The 19961-nt window shown below is 34.4% G+C and overlaps 1 protein-coding gene across 1 annotated transcript in view; it reads right to left on the minus strand.

Annotated features, from left to right (window-relative positions):
- Nucleotides 1-582: 582 nt before the first annotated feature.
- The window catches only part of DNAH8 (dynein, axonemal, heavy chain 8), a 154877-nt gene continuing 135498 nt past the window's right edge, over nucleotides 583-19961 (minus strand). The window contains exons 82-91 of the mRNA XM_010581130.1: nucleotides 16780-16932; nucleotides 14214-14369; nucleotides 11978-12094; nucleotides 11156-11257; nucleotides 10611-10771; nucleotides 5856-6012; nucleotides 5173-5325; nucleotides 4890-5079; nucleotides 1318-1439; nucleotides 583-870 (exon numbers count right to left, since the gene is read on the minus strand). Of these exons, the coding sequence (XP_010579432.1) occupies nucleotides 583-870; nucleotides 1318-1439; nucleotides 4890-5079; nucleotides 5173-5325; nucleotides 5856-6012; nucleotides 10611-10771; nucleotides 11156-11257; nucleotides 11978-12094; nucleotides 14214-14369; nucleotides 16780-16932 (1599 nt within the window). The remainder of the gene's footprint in view (nucleotides 871-1317; nucleotides 1440-4889; nucleotides 5080-5172; nucleotides 5326-5855; nucleotides 6013-10610; nucleotides 10772-11155; nucleotides 11258-11977; nucleotides 12095-14213; nucleotides 14370-16779; nucleotides 16933-19961) is intronic.

Genomic DNA, 19961 nt, shown 5'->3' on the forward strand with positions numbered 1-19961 from the left:
TAACAAGAACAAATGAACCCTGAGAAACCCCAAGCAAAAAATATGGATGAAATATACTTTTCTGTCTTAAACTTTTCCTGCAGAGTCAAAGAAAATAATGTATATATCATGCAGAATCCAAGAATATTTCAGAACTTGTATCTAGGAGAACTTAAATTTTATTATGTTCTATATTGTCTTCTGTTGTCATCATATGTCACTGAAACACAAGCTAAAAGCTCTATATGAGAAAAAGAATGAGAAAAGGCTAAGTTTTTCTTTTTTTTAAGGTTTAACAACATTTTATTTTACATTAATTCTATTATTAAAGTAAATATTCCTTTTTTAAAGTAATATAATAGAAACATCAAAGACTACAATCAGTGAACTTATTTTGAAAATTTTACTTTAAAACAATGACCAAATAGCCATGACAAACTGAATTTACTGGAAGCAGAGAAAAAAAAATCATTAAGCCAAGACTGAAATGAAAGTTCTAATATAATGATCAATGGCCACCAAATAAAAAGCAGTAGAAGAATTACACATGTGATTGGTTACATATGCCATATATTCTCTTTCTGTTATGGTATGAAAAGCAATTTACTTGATGTCACACAGGAGAGCCACTCCTCTCAATATCCAGTGGTCTGGAGACACTAGTGTCCTTAAATAGATCACAGTAATATAGTTCAGATCTGTTCTCTTGGGCTTCTTGTAAAGAGGACAAACATAGAGCTTGGGATCCTTAGGACTGGTTGTATTAACAGCAAATATATGCACCACAGGCAGCTGGACAAAAAGAATCTTTGGTGTAGATTCAATGAGTTTGCTATTTCGTCTGTCCCAGCCTGCACCTTCCAAGTATAACCCATAGATATATACTCCTTCCTGTGTGGAGAGTAAACAGATACATCACACAAAATAAAGCACCTGTTTTGTAAAATGAGGAATTAGCTTAAAACATTAAAAAGAATGTATGATTTGTAGTAAAAAATATCTGACATTGAATCTTTTCAAACTATTTAGTTTTAAACTATAATATCACCCTTTTTCAGAAGACAATGCTACTGAAAGGGATGGCAATAGAAGTTGTTTAATAAAGTCTGTACACTATAAAATTTGATCTAAAGTTTGCTATAAATTCCAAAAATCAAGAGGTGGTACAATTAAATGGTTCTTTTAATAAAATGTTTTTGTAACTGCAAAATAAAAAAAAATTAAAATATTCATACTTTTTATCTTCTATGCTGAGCAAAAACAGTGAGGTGAAGACAATAGTAACTTTTTCCTCTAGCACAATATAAATACTGAAATATCTTTGCATGTCATACATACAGAAGGAGGTGCTGTGATTTCTTCTTTGTTTTGCTTCAGCACTTCATTATGTATTGTAACGGTATCTAAAGCCCAGCCTTTATGCGCTCGAGTTGCTTCTTGTCTCATTGCTGTCAGGAATCCTTGAGAAATTAAGCCCGAGATTTAGTATCTATCTCACATGACAAAAAACATCTTGCTCAGTTATCTGCATGGTTCTGCACTGAATGTTAGAGACAGATATTGAGAGTTCTATTGAAAATGAGCCCCCTGAGTAATGATAGCAAACTTTGCTTTGGGCCAAAATAGGAACAAATGACAGAAGCGGCACAGAATGCATTACACTGAGAAAAATATTTTTAAACAGCACATAAAATAATATACAGGTTTTTTTGCTACTGATGTATTCAGTTAACAAATATTTGCTCAGGATACTGACTTACAAATTATCATTAGGCAATCAACTACAGGATCCATGGCAGAGGTGTGTTTCAAGAAGGAATTTGAAGACAGACAAGATATCAATTTTGTGAGCTGGTATTGATGTAAAGGCAATGTAGGAAAAAGGCAATTTTTTTTTTTTAATGAAAGAAGTAGCAAAATAAAATAAATTTCACTGATGGAAAGCAGAAAAGGTGTGTCTGAATGTGATAATAAAAAAAAAAAAGAAGAATCTAGACAAGGCAGTGCCTACAGAGGATGAAAAATGTATGTTTTGTTAGTGAAGAAAATGGAGTCCTAGACAGAAATGAAGGTAGAGGATGACACAATCAAGGAGCAAGTTAGGTGATATTTTGAGTATTGTTTTGAACAGACTTTACAGAGATTTCCAATAAAAAAGGTTTGAGAGGTAAAGGGCTGAAGAGCACAAGCACAAGATGACAAACATCTGGGCAGCCAAGAGGTTTGGATATGTTACAAAGGGAAAAGCTACAAAAATGAAACACTTGTAGCAAATACCTGGTTGCTTCTGTGTAAGTGTCTCAGAAGATGACAATGCACTCACCAAAAACCCAATAGCTGCTATTTTATGCTACCAGATGAAGAACTACTTGGAGTTGTCAAAGAGATTGAGGCGAAGACAGAAAATTTAACAATAGAGGACTGCATACTTAAGAGTGATTACTGTAAAGACTTAAAGATGAAAAGGCATCAGTTCCTTCTTGATAGGGCATAAAGGAAAAGAAGACTAGCATTTTGTGGGCTGTCAAAGTATCTACAAGGAGGAGAAACCACCAAATGAAATACTGACCAGACGGGGGAAATAACGAAAGTACATAGGCATGCAGTAAAAGACAGCATTTTTAGATTTAAGAAGTGGTTTAACATGCTAATTAGGCCAAAGCCAATTAGAAGCTAAGATATTTGTCACAGCTAAAATATTCTTAGGTGATGTAAATACAGTTAATGTAGTACTTGAAATGAACATGTATTCATTTCTCAAATACTATATATTCTGATAAAAATAAAACAGTGTTATTTAGGCTTCTAAATTTTGCTAAAAATTAATTTTATCTCTATAATATTATATTTGGTTTTTCATAAGCCTGTTCATTCCAAGTACCATGTCTACTGAATGGAATATTGTACCACCATTAACATACATTCTCCGTTAATAATGATAATTTATAGGAGACAAACACTGGTAATGCTAAAAAATCACAACAGGTTTAAATGCAATTATTGGTGATACTTTTAGATTTTTCCACTAAACTGATAAAATACACTCCTCGCGTTTTAACATTATAATGTATTTGCCAATGCTGGTAGATTTAGAGCTTGATTCACCAGTGCAATCAGTCTAGATTTTCCTGCAATGGCAGCACAGCATAGTCCAATTTCTGATTTGCCTCACACCAGTCAATTTTTAAATTTTACTGTATGATTTGATTTACGTAGCATTTCCTGGTGAGCAGTATTACGAATACAGTAACCATACTTACCTCACCCCTAGCTGTAGCCCAACTTTCGCGCTTAGCAGACTTGTTTCTCCATCTACAGGAGTATTTTTTTTGGAACACAGAGGTTGAAGCAATCAAGTTCAAGATCATCTGTGTCTCAGGTTTGTTTGCTATTAGGCTAAATATTTTTGTTGGTCAAAAGAATCTGGTCCATTATCATCTTCTACACCACCATGAGTGCTGCTCTTGAATCACCAGAGATCAGTACGCTTACCAGCTGTGCCATTTATGATACAAATGGAATGATGTTTTGACTGGCATCTCAATACCGTCTTTTAATGATAATTTGGATGTGCTCCAGGCACCTCAACTGTTTGTAAGAGCAACTCCAAAAAAGACTTTGACATTAGTACTTTTTACAGTCCTGGTCACAGAAAGACCAGTAAGAATAGAAGCATCACAAAGTGAAGATAACTCATAAAATATTCAAGTATTTCAGAAGTTAATCCTAATGAAAAAAACCACCTCATAGCTTACATTACATAGAAGTTTCCCATGAGAATTTTGTATGGGCAGTTGTGTAGGCTAAATGAGATTCTTCTATGAACATGCATCTAATAAGGTAACAGGTTTTGTTACTCTTGGAGATGGTTACAATTTGTTTTTCTTCTTCTTTCCTATGAATGATAAAAATATCGAGCTATAACAGGTAATGATAGATAATGTTTACTTGTACTTTGCAGTATATCTTTCATGAATTTGAACAAACTGTTCATTAAATAACCTGTGAAAGAGAAACACTGTGAAAACTACAGTTTGGTGATTCTCTGTGAAAGATAGGTAACTATGATAAATTCTGATATGGTTGCATGTTCATAGAATCATAGAACACCCCAGGTTGGAAGAGAGCTCAAAAGATCACCTGGTCCAACCTTTCTGGGAAGGGGAGCCTAGATGAGATTATCTAGCACCCTGTCCAACTGCATCTTGAAAACCTCCAGCAACAGGGACTCTACCATGTCCCTGGGAGGTTGTTCTAGTGAATCATTGCTCTTACTGTAAAAAAAGTCTTTCTGTTGCTACTGTACAGCATATAAATAATACCTTGCTCTAGATTAAAGCTCTTCCATACTTGCAGTTTTATAGTTTGGAATGAGTTAAACAGTTTGAAACCACAGGAAAAGAATATTTTCTTTAAAAGCTGTATCATTACCATTAAGTGTATTTTCTTTAGAAGCTGTATCATATCATACTACAATATGTCAACCAGATAAAGCATTTTTTTTGTTAACTACATGTTTTCCTTCTTGTAATATAAAACCTGTGTTTATGGGTCAGACTAAAAGACCATCTGTACAAGCATCCTGTCTCTCACACTAGACAAAAGCGGATGCTTAATGAAATAATATTACAACAGGCAAAATGACACATAAATTCTTTCCCATCTATGTTCTTCTGGATTCTGGTAATCTGGAGTTTAGGGACCTCTCAACCTGAAGGTTAAGTTTGGACAGTCATGTTTATTACTACCATTGGACCTGTTTTACATGACTTTAATCTCTTTTTTGAAGCCATTTATCATCTTGAATTCTAAAACATCTTTTCTAGGTGTAATATTAAATTAGATATGTAGTAAAAACCATTAAATTATGATTAAATACATTATTACTCAAGTCTTTTCAGTACCCTTACCTTGTGGATTAAAGAATCCGGTTATCCAAAACACATTTGGTCTTCCTTCATATATCCAAGTAGAGAATTGAGTATTTCTTTCCAAAAGTTCAGTAAACCAGAAGCCAAGTGTTGAAGAATCCCAAGATACTCTTTTCCATTCTTGAGGAATTCGAGCATCATACATATTATCAAGTGCATCTCTCAGATTCTGAAGGAATGAAATTACAATACATGAACTAAAGCAATCAAGGTAATATTTTAAAATATAGTATTCCATACATAGTAAATATGCTTTACTTGCCTCACTCATAACAATAGTTCCTTCTATAGCTAATTTAAGATCATTCAAACTGTTGCGAAGTATTGTGATCACTTTTTGCATTCGGTCAATTTCTTGCCGAAGAAAAATATTCATAGAATTAAGTAGTCCTATTTTAATTAAACGAGCTTTTACCTAAAATATAGGAACACAGAAGGAATTTAGTTAAATCTGAATTGTTGAAATGTTGTCATATATGATATCTTAACTTGTGTTCAGAAAAGTGAATAGCAGACTTGTACTTCACATTATTTAACTAACATTTACCCCCTTAAAACTGTTGCAGTTTTTATTTTTACTTTTATTTTTTGTCTGATGCTACCCAATTACTCATGATTTTGCTAGAATAGGACTTCACTCAGAAGGCACAGGAGACTGCTGTCACAAAATGTCAAGGCTAATGTTTTTCCGTGTTTTCACATGCAGCTTTGGAAATCCAAGCATAGTCTCCATGACATATCTCCATGATCAATTGTTAGATGTCTTTATTTTAAATAAAAAAGCCTCATATTGATTCACACTGATAGCGATAAAGATGTTGGTTCTTGCTTAAATCTGCTACAAGCTATATGAACTTTCTTTACAGTTCAGGGTTTCTTTTTTGGAATGTCTTATGTGAAAACTCAACAGAGAGAACAGTAAGAAAACAAATAAGATTAGCTTGCCTCATGAGGTATGTAATCTGGAGGAAGTTTCTCTAGCATGTCTTCAGCTAAACGATAAACAATTGCTTCACGAGTTTCTCCAGGTCCTGCATCACTTTCTTTAGGCTGAATATTGGTAATAGTATCTAGAACATCAGCTGCTGTATTACTTTGGTATCTGAGAGGATAAGAAATATGTTATAAATTACACAGGATTTTTTAATAGTTAAATGATACTTTGTAGAACACACATCTTGAAAGTTGAGAAAAAACATGCTGTGTCATCAGGTTAAATCAAAACTCCCAACAGAAATTGTTTTCCTTTGCATCCTGCACCAAGCTGAACACACTGATTGTGAACAACATTTGGTTTTCCATGGTTGTAAAGAATATGAAATTCCCTCTACACACCTGTTACCTCTACACTTGCTGTTTTTCTAATTCAGGGCTTAGAAGGAGTTCTGCAAGCTGAGAATGTGAGATGGCAGAAAAACCTATCATACGATTTCTAGGTATTCTGAGGAAAGGGAAGAAAATGGCATATGCCTGATAAGGACTTCTAAACAGCTATTTGCTGGGAAGAAGCAACGAAAGTTTTGTAACAAGGAAGAAGATTTCCCTCAGTTAGTTACTTCTTAAAAGTGGAATGCAGAAGAACGAAAAGGTAGAAGCATAACTCTGCAAGCTGCCCCTTTATTGATAAGTAAATTCATTCTGCTTTGAGGTATTTCAGCATTAATGATAAAAGCTGCTAGATTTACAACGTTGGAGATTAAAACCTTCTATTCCATAGTACAGCATGGGCAGTACTAACGTAAATTTATGTTCTGAGTCAATATAAAAGAGTGAATTAAATTCATGTGGCATTTGATGGTAGAAGATAGTAGACCACGTCAGTCCTTCAACACAAGCAGAATTATAGGAGTACTTTTGTTACAATGCTATCTAGTGGCATAGAGCTATGAGAGGCAGTAAGAAAGAAAACATAACAGTGTATGTGTTGGTACTGCAGTGCTGGCTTTGCCTACTTTTACCTTATGGAATCAGCTACAAAAGGAATATACAGCATGAGTCTGACACATAAACTTATACTGACTCAAAGCATGATTTTGCATGTACTTTTTACTTTTCAACCTTCATACAACACCCATCTCCTTCTATTACTTTGTCATACATAACTACATAAGACATGAAACCAAGGATTGTGCCACAGGCTAGAACACATAAACTCCTAAAGCATCTAAGCTTTGGAGATGGTATTGCAAGACTACAGAAGCTGGATACTGCAGCATTTCAACATAAACTGTTTGTGGATGCAATTATAAAGACTATAAATCAGAAAAAATAGAAGAAATCCTACTGGCAGTTTGCTTCTCAGAGGATATAATTTCTGCTTCTGAATCTAAGAATGGTGGGACTTTTCATTGTTTTTAATAACCCTTGACTTTAAATTCAAAACTCTCAAGCTTTTTTCCATTTATGACCCCATTTAAAGAATGACAGATTTATTCAAGACCACATATGAGCAGAAAAGTTGGATAAAATCAAATTTCTCTTGGACTCATGGCTTCATTCCTCATTTGGATGACATACTCATGGTTGTAACCCGTACTCCGGGTCTCACTGATCTAACAATTAGTGATAAGAGAGAAGTGAACCTTCTTCTTCACACTGCAAGTACTGTTTTTCCAATGCTGTTGTCAGACTATTCTATGTGGAAGGAATAGGTCCCATGATTATTACATCAGTTAAATTATAAAATATTACAGAATTATCAAAATGAATGGTCTTTCTCCAAATCTAAACAAAAATAGAAACAATTCAAAAAAGAAGGCAATATGCAAACTTTGGGGAAAAGCAGAGAACAGTTTTTGAAAAATAACCTCAAAGGAGCAGAATAAAAGGTAAGTAATATTCCCTTCTTCAATGACACAAGCTAGGAATCTTCTGGAGAGGAGAAATTATCATCTGAATCTTGTATAAAGAAATAAACATGAATAGCAATAGCAGTTTGAACAAAACAGCTTTTGTTGTAAATAAAAATAGAAAAAAGATGCATCTCGATGTATACATAATTAAAAATAATATTCCAGTGTGGAAGTGAGGAGAAAATAGAAACAAGAAATTTCATTCATGTAACAGTTGGACACAGGGCATGTAAAAGACACCCTGAAACAAAATTTTTCTAGGCTTTGCAAAACCTGACTTTCCTTTACATCGCAAATAAAATGTTGAAGTACAGATGCAAACAATAATGAAAAAAAGATTGCACAGATTTGTAGAGGAAGTACCATGTTCCTGGGAAGGAAATCAGATATACACAATGGAGTGTCCCTGATCACATTTAGACATCTAAGTGTAGATGCCTACATAACAGCTGTTTGTCTAGATTGCCCTTATAGGTAATGCAAAGAAGCATGATTCAGCTCATGTATTTTAGATGCCTGCTTTGTGATCAGAGGAATTGCACTTTACAAGGATCTATTTTTCTCTATCACAGTAAAGGAAGTCTTGGATAACCGTAAAAGAAGCTAAAGCAACATTAAATGAATCTCATTTACAGTGTCAATGTTGCCTAAAAGTGTGTATGTAAGATAAAGCACTTTACATCTGTTTATATGGTTTTTCCTGAAGCAATATTGCAAAGCAAATTGTGTAATAAGAAGAAAAAAAGAAGGAATTTTCTATGGATTTTGATTTGCTCAGAAAAGTATTATTAAGAATATTTTCTTACACAGAGTTTGGATTCAACAACCTATCATAGTTTGATCGCCATCAGGAATTTTCTGTACTGGAAACTAAAACTAAAAATAAATGCAGTTTGAGAGAAACATTACCTTGGCTTTGTGTAGGAAACAGCAATATCTATTGCAACATGGTATTTAAAACCTTACATTCACCAAGGGACAATGGAAGATTCTGCTCTATCTTCAGTTGGTTAATAACAGTTTGAAGCAGCTTTACAAAAATTTAGTTAGATTTAAGGCTTCAGTATGAAACCAATTGGAGAACAGGTTGTGACAGAAGATTGTGAGAATATTCCTTGCCTACTCAGGTACTTGTTAACTATGTTGCCTTTGCTGAGCCTAAGATTCACAGAGCAAGTTAAAATCAATCACAATGACTTCAGGTGTTAATCCCAAGTGGATGAAAGTATTGACATTCAGTTGGAACCAACGGATTGAGCTTTTGGCTGAACTGGAAAACTGTCCCACTAAATTAGTGAGAGATAAGGTTTTTCTTGTTCTCAGTAATAGTAACATGGAGAGGTCCTGGCTGTCTCAGGATTCCAATTCTAGCAGTCAGCCTTCTGCATACTCTGAGATGACTTGATAGGATATTTTAAGGAGAATTTGAATGGAACATTTTATAATGTATGAGATGCTAATCTATTTGGTCTGTGTCAAAGATGAAATTCAGACAGACAATACATGTGCATAGTTGCCTATAACAGACTGTGATAAGTCATGGAAAAAAGCATGAAACTGTTGAACATTTTCCCCTAACTCTAAAGAAATACTTACAAAGGAAAATCTTCAGAAGAAGGACTAAAGTAGCAGGAATATGCTGGTGTACTAAGTGGAAGAAAAACTCAGTACTACAGAGAAATTAAACAGCTGTTCCTACTCACTAAAGCTCCCCCAACATGGTTAGTCTCAAGTTCCCTCCTCTAAATTAGCCCTCCTGCAAGCCTAATTTTGGATCCAAAGTGTGTCTTTCCTCAGGACTTTGTTTAGTTCTCTGTTAAATCTTGGCTTTTCTTTAATCAGTTCTGGAAGGGATGTCTTGCAAGTATCAGAAAATGACTTGAAACAGAATCTACTCTTAGGTTCTTTTCTTCAGAAGTATATATTTACAATGGTAGGTGCTAGGCAGAGTTGACAATAAAACTGTACTGTTCTCACAGCATGCTTAGAAAACTGGGCTTTTGATATGGCATCAGCCTCTCAAATTTGAGACTGAAAAATTGTGGGAAATTATTGTTTTGTCCAAAAATGTTAGAAGATATTAGGTTTCCACAGCAGTTGGGCATTTGAATAACATCTGTTTTGTTTAAAAAATACAAAAAGCTGTTAAGAAACAATGAATATGGACATAATGAAAATGCAATAATTTATGGCAGAATTATTAAGAACTTCATTGAAAAAAAAAAGATGATGACTCATATCCTTTCACAGGGCATATAACATTTGAAGAAAATAAAAGCCAAGCTGTTACACACATTATTTGGAATGAAAAAGTGAATTAAGTCAAAGATAAAATTTTAAATGGAGTTAGTACATGGTGCAGTTAAAAAGCCTCTTTTAAATAATAGAAATGGCAGGACTGATGACAACAAAAGATTGTAGTTACATCCAAAGGCATGCTTGTAAACCAAATGACAATCGAGAGAATCATTTAATGAGTGTGCACAGAAAAATAATGTACTACTTGGAACAGAATGCAAACATTAGAAACTTTCTCTAGTTGAACTGTGTAGAACTTGTATCATGTTCATATAAAAGTTTTATAATGCTTTCAAATTTAAAAAAAAATAATTCTAAAACCACAAAGAGTAAGTAATAAGAATTCCAACTGCTTTAAAAGAATATGTAAAATGTAGCTGTAGATACTGCATTCATAACCATGCACATCAGGTGTTCCACTTCAATAGTGAAATTCACATGAATCCTAGGTTTCCTGTGGAAAATATACTTTACCTAAGCATTTCATAGGGATGTGTTGCCAATACTAAAAGAAAGAGTCTCTGTTTTCAATATGTGGAGACCTACTTACATAATATCAGCATTAGGATGGAGACCAAAGACCTTTGGGCTGTCCACGGCAGGGAGTGACTGGATGTATTCAAAATACTGTTCCACAGTTTTGCACACTGGAATTTTATACCCAGTGTAAAAACAGAAAGTGCTGTCAAACATCTTTTCATTAAACCACACCTGTGAAAAATCCAGAGGGGAAAAAACCACAATTACTTTGTTACTTAGAGTTTTTTAATCTCATTTTTATTCTTGGAGCATTAGGGTTCTTATTTTAGCTACTATATCTAATGTTACTTGAATATACGAGTAAATCATTAAGAGTTATGTGTTCTAAGTTTGAGTTCCAGCTAAGTCTTTTTAATAATTTTTGCTCCTCACTAGAGAGAAACCAAGGGGAAGAACCTCACTGCCGAAGAAAGATGTCTTGAAAAATTAATTTTACTCTGAAGAGTCTTATGAACTGGTGGAGAAGTGCATATTCAGCAGAAAGAAGGTCTTCTGATACCTGTATTGCAGCTGCGAATAAAAATGATAAATAACTGTGTTTTCAAGATCTCCTACCCTTGCAAAGCAATTAAGAAGACGCTTATCAAAGTCATCTGTGACTCGGCCTCCATATTGTACTTCTCCAATCATGTAGCGTACTGTGTTCCATGATATCCCCTGGATGCAAGTAAAGTAAATGAGACTGTAGTTACAACATGTAAGAAGAAGGTATCCAGCCTGTAATTTCAGTATCATCTGAAGTTCATAAGGCTCTGCAATGTAAGCTGAAAAGATCATTGTTGGAAGCAAAAAATAATACTTTGTTTCTAAAGTATTTTCTGAGCTCAGCCCTATAATTTTATAGTAGAGTTGAGCTTGATCCTGCTATTAGAAATGTATCTCATTATTTCTTGGTTGACCTGAAATCACTCTCACCTGCTGCTGCCTCTCCTCTTTCTTCTTTTGTTTGCTCTTCCCCCAGTTTCTTATCTTTCTATTGGCAAAGTGCTGCTTTGCAAGGAATAGCTATTCTATTACATTATTCCCTGATAAATAGTAGAAGACCAAATGGCAGCCATAGAGAAGTTTGATTGGCTCTGCCAAACTCTGTAAATATTTTAGCTCCCTTTCCAAAACAGATATTGTTAATATTTTAGATAAGGTATTGAAAGAAACCAAGATGAAATTCTGAAGTTCTTAACTATTACATATTTTTACATGGATGATAGCACACAAAATATTTCAGCTTGACTGTCTTACAGAGAATCTGGAACTTTGATCATTAGAAGCTGCACTGAAAGAATAGCAATGAATAAACTATTATAAATAGTAACATGAAGAAAAAACAGATGTTGTACAAAGCAATTAAATATACTGTATGCAACTTTTAGTATTCACCTTCTTGATGTCACATTCATCTAGGTGATTTTGCATAAACTGAACACTGGCTGTAAAGTCTGCTGAGTTAAATTCATAGGGAATATTCCAACCCAAAGGCCCAAACTTGCGTCGTTCCTTAGGAATACAATTAAAACCAAATATGTTTATGCAAAGACATATAATTTTGTTTCATTATTAAAGTTCAATAATAATAGTAATAATGGAGTAAAGAATTGAACTGAAGAAGAAAGCTAGCCTAGGAAACTGCTACATGCCTTTGTACACATCAGTAATAAACAAAGTTTATTGTTAAGTTACACCATGAGGGATAAATATTTATAGAAAAAGCAACAGAATAATTTATTGCTACCTTTACTAATCAATGGATCAGTCATAGGTTTGAAATGTCTCATGTCTGTGTGATTAGATTTTTATATTAATTAATTTAAAGGATTGCCAAATTTCTGCATTCTCAGCACACTCAACAATTCTGAGTTCTGCAGTTTTTCATTCTTTTTTTTCTACATATACTGTCTACTAATGATAGTTTCACTTTTTCAACTTCCTGTATTAATGCTTAGTTATCCAAAGGCTTCCAGTTGCCCCTTTTGTCTTATTGTTTCACTGTATTGTTTCAATATACCTTTTTCAAAATTTACAACTTTACTATAAGGCTGCCACCTTATAAATAATAAAATTATTCAAATTTATTATTGCATACATATTTGAAAATAAAATGGTAACACTTGCAGTAACAGAAAAACAGTTGACTACAAAAGAGAATATAATCTGCAGCCCAAATATTTTAAATATTCAACACTATTAGATTTCTCACAATTTTATTTCAGCCACTACAGCTACATTGCTTAATGATTTTTTTCAGAACGTATAACAAATTAATCCAAGAAGTTAAGAATTAAATTGCTGAATACGCTGACATTCATTAAATGAATAAACAGTGTAATATTGACATTCTAAAATTAACTAAGTCATAACATGTTTATTAGAGTTTAAATCGCCAGGTCAACAATGACTGACACTCTTTGACAACTAGGTAAGTAACATTTAGGTACCTTAGCTACAATATTTAAAAAGAACTGGAATTGAAAATAAACCTTTTATTTTTTCAAAATGAAGTATTGTTTATAAGCAGATGAGACAGCATTAACCAATAACACCCTGGTAGAAAAGTACAATGGTTTTCTACCAAATTCTCTGAATTACTTCTTAAGCTACATTTATCACAGTGATCTTGTCACCAAAGGATATTAGGAATTGGTCAGTTTAAAGGCAGGGCAATGTATATATTGCTTGCTGATTAACAATCCATAAATAAATTTTCTGAACAGATGAATAGCTTTAATAGTTTTTAAAAGTACTGATGGTTGAATAAGCTCAGATCTTCTAGTTCCACATGAACAGTGTAATCCTGAGGCAGTACACGGAACAACTTTCTCGCTGTTTATAAAAAGGTAGAAGGAGGAAAATAATGCAGAATACTGTATCTAAATAGGGACCTCCAACAAACTGTCCTTCTCTCTCCATCTTTGCTACACTGCAAATAAAAGCAGCTCAACAGAACCCAAGGCTTAAGTAGTGTTTTAACTATTTTGAGATCCTTGATGACAAGAAGGTGTATTCAGAGAGTTCAAAATGTTGGTATTTATTGTGATCTCAAAAGATATACCTTTAAAGTACAAAGTATAGATATCATTGTACTGGCATTGGAATTAATGTAGAAAACACATTGACACAGATAAAATAGATAAAAACAAGGTGCTAAATGATAGATTTTATTTAATTTTAGCCATCTGGAAAGCAGACAGCTACTCTAAGCTAGGCATCTGGGTTGCCTTTAAAATCAATGGACAGAAAGAGTGATACAACTCTAGACAATGATTCACTCTTTTATAGACAGACGACTAAGACAAATAAGCTGATTTTCTTTTTCACGGTGCTTATCTATTACTAATAACTACAGTGAGAGCTTTTTCGCTTACACCAGGCAACTAACTTTTGGACACCTAAGGTTAGATGAGAAAAAAACTCATTCTAGATGCCCATAGTATGAAAATTGTGTAAAATTTATAAAACAATGAAGACAATAAGGAACCTTGAAATACAGATTATAGAAATTAAAGCTTCAGCCCTGCAACATGATGCTACAGTCAATATCAGAATGTGTATTTTCAGGAACCTCTGTTAAAGTGACTCCATATATTATAACACTATTTGCAAACCTTATAAGAAATACCTGAACAGTAGAATGCAGGAAAGCTACAGTGTAAAGCAAAGGTTTCCACATAGGCATATTGCTAACATCTAACAGATCCTGATTAATTCCAGAAAATGTTCTTTTCAATCCAGCACGTATACCTTGGGGAGGTTCATTTGTGAACTTTATAGCAATCTGTCATATGAAAAAGATAAAGGAATTGGATTTGTTTACTGAAACAAAAAACAGCAACATGCGAAAACATCACAACTATTAGTTATAAATAAAATGTAAATAGCTGAAGCATTGTAGATACAAAGTTGATATGTAGTTTTACTATAAACAACTGCATAAAAGGAGTGTATACTAGATTGGGCCACAAAAGATTTTGAACGTAGACCTTCGGTTTATGTTGGTCAGAACTATCACTGACACTTGTCCATGGATCTAAGAATTTTCATCTACAACGTGGAAGCAGTCTTCATGCTTTTCAGAAGGCATCATATGGTTCTCAATCCCTAATTCAATGACTGAATGATGGAAGAGAACTCTCCAGAGTAGATGACAAGAACTCTGTTGTATTTCTGGTCCCAGGACTTCACAGTAAATACAAAGAAATCTCACCTCTCCTCAGATCAGATCTTTGTGTTCACAGTAGCTACTCTGAACTCTGTGGCTATGTCTTCAGCAGTAAATTAGATTCACCTGAGTATGTTCCTGGGTGCTCTGGTCAGCAGGCATGGAATCTGCATTTCTAGTAGTAAACTGCCACAGCCCCTTAGAATACAGCCCCTTAATTTCATGCAAACTGCCTAATGGGAATAGTTGCTACCAAATTTTAATTGTCAAACCATACCTGAAAATTATTTTGAAGAGTGCTAGTTAGCACAGGTTTTCACGTCAGAGAATGTCGTAACTACTTACTCCTATGGACTATTGCATTTTAGTGCTGGGTAATGTTCATGGGCCACACTTGAATCTATTATTAGTTTAGACACAGACTGGCCTTACCAGAATCTCTGTTCCTTGAAACACTTTCAAGTGCTGGAGGAACCCAAATAAAACCTAAGTATTTTTCTGCTCCAACAGTAAGTACTTGTCTGGCTGGCTTGGGTAACATGGTAGCATGTATTGAAAAAACAGTAAATGCCAGGCTGCCCATGGGCTGAATGCAAGCATGACTCTGAACTGTTTCTACTTCTGAAAGACGCTTAATGGAAGACACTCATGAATATGTACTTCACCTGGCAGTTTTACTATCTCCGTATTTGTGGTAAAGAACTTCAATTATTTTTAAGGAATGACTTTTCAACTTCAGTCTCAGAAATTTATTTCTGGCTGCAGGGCCCAGGCAAGCTGTCTCAGAGATGAGCTCCAGTTTTCTGCAAGGACCTATCTGCACATGAACACACTAGAGTGTTGGACTGAATGGGAACACTTGCTAACCAGTCTTTCCACATTTCAGAGGATATCTTGATCAGTTATTGATGAATTTTCTGCATAAAAAAAAGAAGCAAATTATTCTCTCTTTTCTTCTGAGAAGGAGCTGACCTTTGGTTTGTCAGTTATTCATTTTCTGGAATCCCTGAATATGTTAATATTTTAACAGGTAATGTGACACTATGGACTGGGAAATCACATGTGAAACATTTGAGATAAATGCAGTGAAGATTTATTTAGCAACCCTCTCAGTTCTCTATTCTCACTTTTAGCAAAACTATATGTTTATACACCTCACTATTCATAAACCCCTTGAAGATGCAGAATGACTTCATCTTCTGTTGAGAGAATACAAGAGAATGTAGGTCCGTAGAGCTAGCTTTCCATACACAGTGTTTTTCTATGGTGACATACCCTTCCTACTGAAGGTTGTCTCCTAGATTGATTTGAGAAAGGAAGCCTTCCCCCACTTTACATCCTATATATCTATTTTTATTTAGAGATAATGAGAACCACTAAGGAGACTCCCACAGTTTTTAAGAGGAAAGGGGTCTATGAACACAGAAGTGTCAACAAACACCTATTACACTAGATATTAACTAACATTATGACCCACTGTGAGAGTGCTAGGAACCATCATAAGTGACTTAAATGTATTTTGTAAGAGCTTAGGCAATTTTCCTTGTACTGATGAAAAATGTCTCCTTGAGATCTACAGAACAACCATTTATAGTTTATCCAAAGAAAAACAGGTTACTTCTTGGTAGATGATGTTCTTTGAGATATGCTGCCCCTGTGTGTTCTGTCCCCTTTATCCTTTATTTCAGATAGGGAAATCTGGAAGAGTCTAAGAGCAGTTGCGGGCATTACTCTGTTCACAAGGCATCTGGCTGGGCAAAAAGGGATACAGAGAAAGCCTGATAGTTTTGATTCAAGTGTTTCTGTGTACAGAATTAGTGTGAACTCACACATACATAAGGCATTTTTGAGAACTTTCAGTTACTGGTAAGTAACCTTTCTGTTTAAAGTGGTATTTGCTTTGTAAGGTAAGTTCATTTTTTCTGGGGTTTTGGATATTTTTCCCCATTTATTTAATTTCCCTTTAGACACTTATTTTGAATAATTTTGATGGCATGAGGTACCTGAATTAAACAGTTGAACAAACCTGTAGCAGCGTAATTGGGAATTTAGGATGTGGTTCAGTAGTTATCCAAACTCGAAACGTCTCATCCTGTATCTCAGCAGTAAGAAGAGTCTCCAGTAGTTCATCCATGAAATCCAGTCCAAGATGACAATTCTGAAGTAACACCCAGCCTCCCTAAATAAGAATATCAACCATTACCATATACAATTTAGAATAAGTTATTCATAATGCTAAAACCAACTGTCTATATTAGAATCAAATTTGGTCTTGCATGTAATTTTTTTTTTTAAATTTATTTTATTGACTTTTGGTCTGTTCCTGAATATGTATTATCATTTGACTTGGTATGATATTGGCACAGTTAAAGCAAATAGGAAAAGTTAGTCCAAAAGTTATTTCCACATCCTACACTTCACAATGAAAATAACATAACCAGAGTCAATATTCTAAGTAAAGTATCAGTGCTACCTAGTGGCAAAAAGAAGTAATTCCTGTCCTCTCCCAGCAAAACGCCAGTGATAAGCAATCCTGCCATCAGATCCAAAAGAATGTGAGTGGAAAAGTAACCGCTGAAATCTAAGGAATATATCTTTTTTAAGATTTATTTGTTAATAACATAATCTAAAGTAAGTGTAAAGACGTGGTAACAAGACTCTAAAACTTTTCAACTACAGTTAATTTATCTGCAATAAATGCATTTGTGTAACATTCAACCTCCACATATTAATTTTGATGTTATTCAACTCTCAAATTGCATGAAAGCTCTATTTTGACTATTATCTCGATGCACTTCTGCTTATGAATTTAAATTCAATCAGTTTTTGTAGCATAAGTTTAGAAGGCTGGTGAATCAGAAGCCTGATATTAAAATGGGACATTATTTAATCAGTTCTAAACAGTGATGTGTGGATTTCATTACAGGTTGTAAATTAATTTTGGCAATTTTGTTTTCACTCATTTAAAAAGAAATAAATAACAGTTGGTGACAAAATATAATTGAAATATTTATGGTGAACTGATAGATATTAAAAAAAAAAAGATTCAGTGAAGGAGGTTTTTTGCTTCTTTTGTGGGGAACCACTTTTTTGAGGAAGATCTTTAATCAATTTGTCACATTTCCAGATGAATCAGGGTCAGTTTTTGAAAATTATCTACCTGTAACACAGCATAGCAGTTTTAATCACATTATATACTCTGGCCAGAGGTAGGAAAAAACCCCAGATATGACTTCACATTCACTAATTCTGTTTCGTTCTTTCAAATCTGATGTTCGCATATCCCTCCCTCTGTAAAATGTGTACAACACCAAGGCATTTAGTTCAGAAATTGTTACGAGTAGCTCTACTGGAATGCTGTTTTGAGTATCCTTGTGCTTTTAACTGAGGGCAAAAGAAAGGCAGGGATGCCCTATTTTCACCATTCCAGTGAACTGGAAGTTGATGATGACCGTTCTAGACATAGGAACACAAAGATGTATGAGAGATGTATGTGTGCATTTGCACATCGTAAAAAACGCCACCTGCTATAAAGAGATGTCTTTTTTTCTTTTTTTCCAAAGTGGTGTACATCTATATTCTAGCACTGGTGTCACAACATTTGGTAGGACTTGAGAAGTTACTGGGATACAATATAGAGAACCTTCCATAACTAAGGATGCATTAGCTAGAGAACCTTGTATTATTACAGTAATGTCTAGAAAGTGTGCAGTAAAGGCCATATACTAGTATTATGTATGTCCATAATAGAAAAACACAAATAAAGCAGACTATACTACGGTCAAATGAATAAATATCATCTGATGATGTTTGGGGGGGGGGGGGATTGCCTCAAATGAAGATATCTCACAGATAGCAGGCAACATTCTAGTTGAAGATGTGCCCGCTCATTGCAGGGGGGTCGGACTAGATGACTTTTAAAGGTCCCATCCAACCCAAATTATTCTATGATTCTCTGATTCTATAACACAATTGGAATTCCCTGAACTGATATTGCCTGACCTTTTTTTTTCTTGCATGAAAGACACGAAGACGTGGAAAGGCTCTGAAGCACTTCAGTCTATCAGATTAAGAGAACAGGACTTTGCAGAAATCTAAAAAAGCATTTCCACATCTCCTTATGATTAAACAGTAGTGAATAAGGTGACAAAAGAACTGTTCAGTTCAGATGGAAATCTGAAATGATCTCGATCATGGACCTGCAACAGTCTCAAAAATACATTTGTTCTTGCAGAGTGTTTTATGTTGTGATCTCATTTTCACTGTTTGTGCTTCCAGAACTCTAATGGGCGAGGACAGAGAGCCAGGGAATTTAACGGATGTCATATATTCCGAGTACTTAAGTTTTAAATATCATAATGAATCCATCTTTAACTTTTTATCTAACTTTTGGTGAATACTTCCCACTCAACCAGTATGAAAGCATATACTGGTTAACAAATAGGTAATATCGTACCAATTAAAACTTTTACTGAACACAAGTTAGCTCAGGTTTATTTAGGTGAATACTACAAGTGGTGCTGTACTCCTGGTTTAGTAAGGACTAGCTGTTGGTTACGGTCATGTGAAAAATATGTTTAATTTATTAATATAGTTCTTGCAGTCTTCTGGTCTCTATTATTGGAGATATTCTAGGCCTTCAGAATACTGGCATAAGACTAATTCCTGGTATTTTGAGTTTACAGGCAACTATGGCAGTATGTCTTCATTTGCAACACTGTCCACAACTCTGAAGCGTTCAGCTGATGAGACTGTGCTACCTTTACACTGTAACTTTTCTGTTGTATTTGAGGTTTCAACTACCATCTTTCTGTAGCTGCTACTTAGACTTCTCATGTGTTTACTGTTTGAGAATATCATCTGCCATAACAAAATACACTACAATATTTAAAAGAAAAATTCTTAAATATTGTTTTGAAATTCTTAGGCTTCCTTGGGACTCAAAGCCAAAAGGATTGGCAATTAAAGAAACAAAGAACCCAAAACAATTGCTGGTGAGCAAGAGACCCTCTCACTAGCACAGATGTGAGGAAAATGTGAGGCCGTATTAGGAACCAGCACATCCTTCTATATCTACAGCTTTCAGCTATATGTGCACTACTCACCATTTTATCTAGTAGAAATTATGCAACATCTAGGTAGCTCTCATCAGGGGAAAAAAATAATAATAAAAAAATTTCCTGTAAAGAGGTGGGACCTGTAAGTCCT

This window comes from Haliaeetus leucocephalus, unplaced genomic scaffold (assembly GCF_000737465.1).
Source record: "Haliaeetus leucocephalus isolate CR32 unplaced genomic scaffold, Haliaeetus_leucocephalus-4.0 Scaffold752, whole genome shotgun sequence".
NCBI lineage: Eukaryota > Metazoa > Chordata > Aves > Accipitriformes > Accipitridae > Haliaeetus > Haliaeetus leucocephalus.